This window comes from Schistocerca americana, chromosome X, assembly GCF_021461395.2.
Source record: "Schistocerca americana isolate TAMUIC-IGC-003095 chromosome X, iqSchAmer2.1, whole genome shotgun sequence".
NCBI classification, from domain to species: Eukaryota; Metazoa; Arthropoda; class Insecta; order Orthoptera; family Acrididae; genus Schistocerca; species Schistocerca americana.
In genome coordinates, this window is record NC_060130.1 from 518,874,700 (window position 1) to 518,884,104 (window position 9,405).

At 41.1% G+C, this 9,405-nt stretch overlaps 1 protein-coding gene across 1 annotated transcript in view; it reads left to right on the forward strand.

Annotated features, from left to right (window-relative positions):
- Positions 1 to 8,476, forward strand: part of LOC124556110 (doublesex- and mab-3-related transcription factor A2) — a 176,167-nt gene extending 167,691 nt beyond the window's left edge. Inside the window, exon 5 of the mRNA XM_047130133.1 lies at positions 8,464 to 8,476. Coding sequence (XP_046986089.1) covers positions 8,464 to 8,476 — 13 coding nt within the window. The remainder of the gene's footprint in view (positions 1 to 8,463) is intronic.
- Positions 8,477 to 9,405: the final 929 nt, after the last annotated feature.

A 9,405-nucleotide genomic window follows, 5' to 3' on the forward strand; every position in this document is an offset into this window, starting at 1 on the left:
ATCGTAACATGTAACCTGATGAAGAAGTATTGTATTTCTTGTTAAGGTAGGCCATAGGGGAAGTTTGAGCTTTGATACAGTTAGATAGGGACTTAATCGAAAAGTTGTCATTTAAATTTGTACTAACTTGGACAATATTTCATACAAAAGCTCAACTCGAAACCACATGTTCACAATTATCTCACAACCAGCACGTTCGTGCACCAGTGTTGATGGAAACTTTTTTGCCTGTATTACTGTATGCTTCAGTTCGCTGTTAATGATATTCCCTGTATTCTATCTAGGGAATGTGTATGAAACGTAATACATTCTTTGTGTAGACTTTTAATTTAGTGATCAGACTTTTCTCGTGCTCTTTGAAAGTTACTTTCCGTTAGAACGTTCAAAACAGGGTACTAGCACAAACAGGCAGCCTGGGTGGCTGACTAGAGGGATAAGAATATCTTGTAGAACAAAGTGGCAATTATATCAAAACGTTAGAAACAGTCAAAATCTAAATGCAGCAGCCCATTACAAACAGTATTGTAAGGTGCTTAAAAATTTATTAGGAAGGCAAAACGTATGTAGTATGCAGACAGGATAGCTAAGTCTCAGGATAAAATTAAAACCATATGGTCAGTCGTAAAGGAAGTGGCTGGTCTGCAGATACAGGTTGAGGATATAGGATCAGTGCGTAGTGGGAATGTCCGTGTTACTGATAAGTCGCATACATGTACAGTATTTAATAATCACTTTCTGAATATAGCAGGTGAACTAAATAGAAACCTAGTCCCAACAGGGAATCATATAGCGCTCTTAGAAAAAAGTGTTCCGAGACTGTTACCTGAAATGCTCCTCCATGATACTGACAAGAGGGAGATTGAGTTACTAATTAAATCACTAAAGACCAAGAACTCTCATGGATATGACGGGGTATCTAGCAGAATACTGAAGGCTGAGACGGTTCTGCGACCGTGTGGGCTGCAGATTCCTCGACTTGCGCCATAGGGTGGTGGGGTTTCGGGTTCCGCTGGATAGGTCAGGAGTCCACTACACGCAGCAATCGGCTACACAGGTAACAGGGGTTGTGTGGCGTGGACTGGGCGGTTTTTTAGGTTAGATGGCATCGGGCAAGTACAGAAAGGGCAACAGCCTCAAAGGGTGCGGGGCAAAGTCAGGACATGCGGGGACCAAGCAGCAATCGGTATTGTAATTGTAAACTGTCGAAGCTGCATTGGTAAAGTACCGGAACTTCAAGTGCTGATAGAAAACACCGAAGCTGAAATCGTTATAGGTACAGAAAGCTGGCTGAAGCCAGGGATAAATTCAGCCGAAATTTTTACAAAGGCACATACGGTGTTTAGAAAGGTTAGAGTGCATGCAACCGGTGGTGGCGTGTTTCTCGCTGTTAGTAGTAGTTTATCCTGTAGTGAAGTAGAAGTGGATAGTTCCTGTGAATTATTATGGGTGGAGGTTACACTCAACAACCGAGCTAGGTTAATAATTGGCTCGTTTTACCGACCTCCCGACTCAGCAGCATTGGTGGCAGAACAACTGAGAGAAAATTTGGAATACATTTCACATAAATTTTCTCAGCATGTTATAGTCTTAGGTGGAGATTTCAATTTACCTGATATAGACTGGGACACTCAGATGTTTAGGACGGGTGGTAGGGACAGAGCATCGAGTGACATTATACTGAGTGCACAATCCGAAAATTACCTCGAGCAATTAAACAGAGAACCGACTCGTGGAGATAACATCTTGGACCTACTGATAACAAACAGACCCGAACTTTTCGACTCTGTAAGTGCAGAACAGGGAATCAGTGATCATAAGGCCGTTGCAGCATCCCTGAATATGGAAGTTAATAGCAATATAAAAAAAGGGAGGAAGGTTTATCTGTTTAGCAAGAGTAATAGAAGGCAGATTTCAGACTACCTAACAGATCAAAACGAAAATTTCTCTTCCGACACTGACAATGTTGAGTGTTTATGGGAAAAGTTCAAGGCAATCGTAAAATGCATTTTAGACAGGTACGTGCCGAGTAAAACTGTGAGGGACGGGAAAAACCCACCGTGGTACAACAACAAAGTTAGGAAACTACTGCGAAAGCAAAGAGAGCTTCCCTCCAAGTTTAAACGCAGCCAAAACCTCTCAGAAAAACAGAAGCTAAACGATGTCATAGTTAGCGTAAGGAGGGCTATGAGTGAAGCGTTCAGTGAATTCGAAAGTAAAATTCTATGTACCGACTTGACAGAAAATCCTAGGACGTTCTGGTCTTACGTTAAATCAGTAAGTGGCTCGAAACAGCATATCCAGACACTCCGGGATGATGATGGCATTGAAACAGAGGATGACACGCGTAAAGCTGAAATACTAAACACCATTTTCCAAAGCTATTTCACAGAGGAAGACCGCACTGCAGTTCCTTCTCTAAATCCTCGCACAAACGAAAAAATGGCTGACATCGAAATAAGTGTCCAAGGAATAGAAAAGCAACGGAAATCACTCAACAGAGGAAAGTCCACTGGACCTGACGGGATACCAATTAGATTCTACACAGAGTACGCGAAAGAACTTGCCCCCCTTCTAACAGCCGTGTACCGCAAGTCTCTAGAGGAACGTAAGGTTCCAAATGATTGGAAAAGAGCACAGGTAGTCCCAGTCTTCAAGAAGGGTCGTCGAGCAGATGCGCAAAACTGTAGACCTATATCTCTGACGTCGATCTGTTGTAGAGTATTAGAACATGTTTTTTGCTCGCATATCATGTCGTTTTTGGAAACCCAGAATTTACTCTGTAGGAATCAACGTGGATTCCGGAAACAGCGATCGTGTGAGACCCAACTCGCTTTATTTGTTCATGAGAGCCAGAAAATATTAGATACAGGCTCCCAGGTAGATGCTATTTTCCTTGGCTTCCGGAAGGCGTTCGATACAGTTCCGCACTGTCGCCTGATAAACAAAGTAAGAGCCTACGGAATATCAGACCAGCTGTGTGGCTGGATTGAAGAGCTTTTAGCAAACAGAACACAGAATGTTGTTATCAATGGAGAGACGTCTACAGACGTTAAAGTAACCTCTGGCGTGCCACAGGGGAGTGTTATGGGACCATTGCTTTTCACAATATATATAAATGACCTAGTAGATAGTGTCGGAAGTTCCATGCGGCTTTTCGCGAATAATGCTGTAGTATACAGAGAAGTTGCAGCATTAGAAAATTGTAGCGAAATGCAGGAAGATCTGCAGCGGATAGGCACTTGGTGCAGGGAGTGGCAACTGACTCTTAACATAGACAAATGTAATGTATTGCGAATACATAGAAAGAAGGATCCTTTATTGTATGATTATATGATAGCGGAACAAACACTGGTAGCAGTTACTTCTGTAAAATATCTGAGAGTATGCGTGCGGAACGATTTGAAGAGGAATGATCATATAAAATTAATTGTTGGTAAGGCGGGTACCAGGTTGAGATTCATTGGGAGAGTCCTTAGAAAATGTAGTCCATCAACAAAGGAGGTGGCTTACAAAACACTCGTTCGACCTATACTTGAGTATTGCTCATCAGTGTGGGATCCGTACCATATCGGGTTGACGGAGGAGATAGAGGAAATCCAAAGAAGAGCGGCGCGTTTCGTCACAGGGTTATTTGGTAACCGTGATAGTGTTACGGAGATGTTTAGCAAACTCAAGTGGCAGACTCTGCAAGAGAGGCGCTCTGCATCGTGGTGTAGCTTGCTCGCCAGGTTTCGAGAGGGTGCGTTTCTGGATGAGGTATCGAATATATTGCTTCCCCCTACTTATACCTCCCGAGGAGATCACGATTGTAAAATTAGAGAGATTCGAGCGCGCACGGAGGCTTTCAGACAGTCGTTCTTCCCGCGAACCATACACGACTGGAACAGAATAGGGAGGTAATGACAGTGGCACGTAAAGTGCCCTCCGCCATACACCGTTGGGTGGCTTGCGGAGTATAAATGTAGATGTAGATGTAGAAGTATTGTTCTATGTATGTTAGCCCAGTACTTAGCCATATCTGTAGCTTTTCCTTTAGGAGTGGTCGGTTTCCTGACCGATTAAAGTACTCGGTAGTGAAGCCACTTTATAAAAAGGGAGACATTGATAATGTTGACAATTTTAGACCTATTTCTATGCCATCGGTGTTTGCTAAAGTTATCGAGAAGGTTGTATATACAGGGTTACTGGAGCATTTAAATTCACATAATTTGCTGTCAAATGTTCTGTTTGGTTTTAGAAATGGTTTAACAACTGAAAATGCTATATTCTCTTTTCTCTGTGAGGTTTTGGACGGATTAAATAAAAGGTTGCGAACGCTAGGCGTTTTCTTTGATTTAACGAAGGCTTTTGACTGTGTTGACCACAAAATATTACTGCAGACGTTGGACTATTACGGAGTAAGGGCAGTAGCTTACAATTGGTTCGCCTCATACTTTAAGAACAGAAAGCAGAAGGTAATTCTCCGCAATATTGAGAGTGGTAGTGATGTTCAGTCCCAATGGGGCACTGTTAAGTGGGGCGTTCCCCAAGGATCGGTGCTGGGGCCATTGCTGTTTCTTATTTATATAAATGATATGCCTTCTAGTATTACAGGTAATTCAAAAATATTTCTGTTTGCTGATGACACCAGCTTGGTAGTGAAGGATCTTGTGTGTAATATTGAAACAGTATCAAATAATGTAGTTCATGAAATAAGTACATGGCTTGTGGAAAATAATTTGATGCTAAATCACAGTAACACTCAGTTTTTACAGTTTCTAACTCACAATTCAACAAGAACCGATATTTTGATCAGACAGAATGGGCATATTATAAGCGAGTCGGAACAGTTCAAGTTCCTAGGCGTTCGGATAGATAGTAAGCTGTTGTGGAAAGCCCATGTCCAGGATCTTGTTCAGAAACTAAATGCGTCTTTATTTACCATTAGAACAGTATCTGAAATAAGTGACACTTCAACACGAAAAGTAGTCTACTTCGCATATTTTCATACGCTTATGTCACATGGTATTATTTTTTGGGGTAATTCTTCTGATTCAAAAAGGGTATTTTTGTCTCAAAAACGGGCTGTTCGAGCTATATGTGGTGTAAGTTCGAGAACCTCTTGTCGACCCCTATTCAATAGTCTGGGAATTCTGCCATTTCTCTCACAGTATATGTTTTCTTTATTGTCGTTTGTTGTTAGCAATATTAGCCTATTCCCAAGAGTTAGCAGCTTTCACTCAGTTAATACTAGGCAGAAATCAAATCTGCATGTGGAATGCACATCCTTGACTCTTGTGCAGAAAGGAGTACAGTATTCTGCTGCATCCATTTTCAATAAGCTACCACAAGAACTCAAAAATCTTAGCAGTAGCCCAAACTCTTTTAAGTCTTAACTGAAGAGTTTCCTCATGGCTCACTCCTTCTATTCTGTCGAGGAGCTCCTGGAAGAGCTAAAAAATTAAGCAAATTCCAGTGTTACATTGTTGATTTTCTTTATTTAAACTTACGACTTGTCACCTTAATATGTTTTTTTTTTATATTTCATTTTATCTGTTTCTAATATCGTGTTATAATTTCACGTATTGACTCGTTCCATGACCATGGAGACTTCTCCTTCATTTGGTCCCACGGAACAATAAATAAATAAATAAGTGTCGGCCGATGTGACCGAGCGGTTATAGGCGCTTCAGTCTGGAACCGCGCGACTGCTACGGTCGCAGGTTCGAATCCTGCCACCGGCATGGATGTGTGTGATGTCCTTAGGTTAGTTAGGTTTAAGTAGTTCTAAGTTCTAGGGGACTGATGACCTCATATGTTAGGTCCTATAGTGCTCAGAGCCATTTGAACCATTAAAAAAAAAAAATTAGATCATCTTGTGTGGGAACTCTATTGGTCGATTTCCGTACAGCACTGATAGACGTTCTACCACGGGGTGGGTGGCTTTAGGAAAACCAGGGAATGGAGTAATGTAATTTCGGGAATACATTTGTCTAGGTAACATATTTCAGTGATTAACATCACAAGATCACAGATTAATGAAAGCGCGAGATAAACGAATGCAAATCTGAAAGGCTGGTAAATTAATAACCGGTGTAGCCGACAGAAAGTTGAATTCAAGCAACCAACGCACATTCATTGTGTTGCATAGATGCTGCATATCAGTCTGTGGGATGGGGTTCAATGCCTGCTGCACTTGGTCGGTCAATAGAGGGACGGTTATTGCTGTTTGTGGATGACGCTGGACTTGTCGTCCGATGACGTCCCATACGTGCTCGATTAGAGACAGATCTGGTGATCAAGCAGGCCAAGACAACATGTCGACACTCTATAGAGCTCGTCGAGTTACGACAGCGGTATATGGGAGAACATTATCCTGCTGGAAAACACGCCCTGGAATACTGTCCATGAATGGCAGCAAAACAGGACGAATCACCAAATTGACGTACAAATATGGAGTCAGAGTGCATAGGATAGCCGCGAGAGTGCTCCTACTGTAATATGAAATGGCGTCCCAGACCATAACTCCAGGTGTAGGTCCAATGTGTCTAGTATGCAGACAGGTTGGTTGTAGGACCTCAACTGGCCTCCTTCTAATCAACGCTCAGTGAGATGTTGATAACTGCGCCTTCGTCGTGCTAAAGGTCTTCTTGACTAATACCAAGCCACCACGTCCAATCTCAAAAGTGATTAACGTTGACGACCAATACAGCATATATTTAAAGCAAACCTGATTGGAAGACTCGCGCGAAATCCGTCGCACAACTCTTTCTTGGTGTTGGTTTTTTTCCCCCAGTCCACGGGTTGAGAGTGCATGTTTTGTTTCAGTGATGAATAAATGGAGTCAAATTTACGGAGAACTTTTCAGTATGAGATAAATTATAGTTTTTGCATATTTTATTTCTGCACTAAATTGTAGACTGGAGGTAATTTTCCGTCTTCTGAATAATTATTTTATCATCTACAAAGAGTAGAATATTTGTGTATGTGTTCTGCTATTAATTTGAAGTCTTGTTTAAGTTAGAACTGTAGCTTCCCTGACTTCCATCTGTTTAATGGCCTCCTCTATCTCAATTAGTGCGATTTCATCTTCTTGATACACAAGCTGGTACTCTTCATCTTATGAAGTTGTAATTTCTTCCTCTTTGTTATGTTCATCAGCCCACAGTTCTTGGTAGTGTTTTATCCAAGCCTCTTTAATTGTGAACTTTATTCTTGCAGCATCTCTTTCTTGTTTTCTGTTTCATGAGTTTATAGGCCATCTCTTAGCTAGCATGCACTTCATTTAGTGTAGTTGATATAACGGCTTCTTCAACGATTCTTGATGAGCTTTCTGTACTACTGTTTTGGCCACGTTACGGTTTGCCACATATAATGCTCGAGTCTACTTTGTGTTATTATGTAGATCTATATGATAAGCTTTTTGTTTTCCTTTAACTGCAGTCTATAATCCGTCATTCCATATTCTGAGACCATTCTTCTTCCAGAACTTCTTCTTTTTCCCTACAGCTTCCATTGCTGATCTGTTATTACAAGACTTGATATTCCCATTTTTTGTTTACTTTGTTCTGTGTTGGTTCAAATGGTTCAAATGGCTCTGAGCACTATGGGACTTAACAGCTCAGGTCATCAGTCCCCTAGAACTTAGAACTACTTAAATCTAACTAACCTAAGGACATCACACACATCCATGCCCGAGGCAGGATTCGAACCTGCGGCCGTAGCGGTCGCGCGGTTCCAAACTGAAGCGTCTAGAACCGCTCGGCCACCCTGGCCGGCTCGTTCTGTGTGATTTGGTTCGGTAGATATTGTGCGAGTCGTTGGTACATACGTTTTACACCATTTTATTGTAATAGATATGCTTCATATATTCCCTTTTTGGTGTTGTTTAACTTATGTATTTCTTACACCTGGGCGACAATGGTCTGAGTTCATGGGCACTCTCAAATCTAGGCCAAATGATCTAAATGTTCAGTTTACTGTTAAATAATCAATAAGAGACCTATGACCTGTTGTATTGCATATATATTTATAAATGTCCACTTTCGTACGTAATGGACTGTTAATTTTCATTTCATTGAATGTTGCAAACTATTTTACTTCTTGTCAGTTTTATTTGCTGTGCCCTCTTCGAATGTTCCTACAACTCCATGAATTGATATGTTTCCAACATGTGCATTCAGCTCTTCACTTATGATCAGGTGGTTGTACTTACTTCTGTCTGCTTGTTTTTGTACATCTTCGTAAAACAACTCTGTCTTGTTTTTCCCTTCTTCAGGAGAATATGTTCCTGTTATTGTGGAATATTCTTTACTATTCTTAGCACTGTTGTTACTATTACTTCATTCACGTTATTATAACTCTGAATTTTGTTTCTCGTATATTGCGACTCCGTGTTGTGCTATTGTTGTTTGATTTACATCGCTGTAACTCATTATGTAATCATAACTTCCATTAAGCCTTTTAATTTCTTTTTTGTTTCAGTATTGACAGCTAAATTTATATTTTTTCCTTTTAATTCTCTGTTGAGTTGTTCTTGGTTTTGTCCTAACAATGGTACATGGCATGCTGCTAACATCAATCTCCCTGAAATTCTTGCTGTCTTGTCCTTGACATGTCTGGATCGTGTCCTTTGATATCCATCTAGCTCGTTTTTGTGAAAATTTTGAATTGAGCTGTTGCCACTCGGACTTTTAATACACCCAATTGGCAACTCTCGTCCACTGCGTTGGAGAAGTATTAGCAGCGACATCCCTCAGCCCAACAATACGCCCCCACGGGAACCGTATCAGTAATGTTCTTTCAGCAAATGAAATACATTACTATGCAAGCACACCGCTCTCATGCTGGGTATATGACTCCTCTGCCGTTGTGTCGCAGTGGACAGCACACTAGACTTATGTTCGGGAGGACGGCGTTTCAAATCCTTGTCCAGATATAGATTCCTCATGGTTTCAATAAGTCAGTTAATGCAATGCCAGGAAAGAACACGGCTAATTTCCTCCCCATCCTTCTCCAAATAAAAGCTTGCTCTCCGTCTCTAATGACCTAGTCGACGAAATTAAATCATAATCATCCTTCCTTCCTATTCTGTTCAAAGCACATTCCTTCCTGTCTGTATTTTACTGTTAGTGGTCTATGTAAATATAATTTTTTATAGAGAGTGTTCATTTTAACTGAAGACGTTGAATTATCTCGAAAACTACATATCGGATAAAAAACGTTATAATTCCAATTTTTTGTCTCGGAGGGGGACACCCAACGATAACGCACTCGACACGTCACCCCCACCACGTGCATGGGTGGCGGGCGGCAACTTTGGAATTTTTAAAGCGAACCCCCATTTTTATTGCATACTACGAACTTACAGCAAAGTCCACATATGTTTTGTCTGAAGCATTTTATTCGTTTCGCCACAAATGGCGC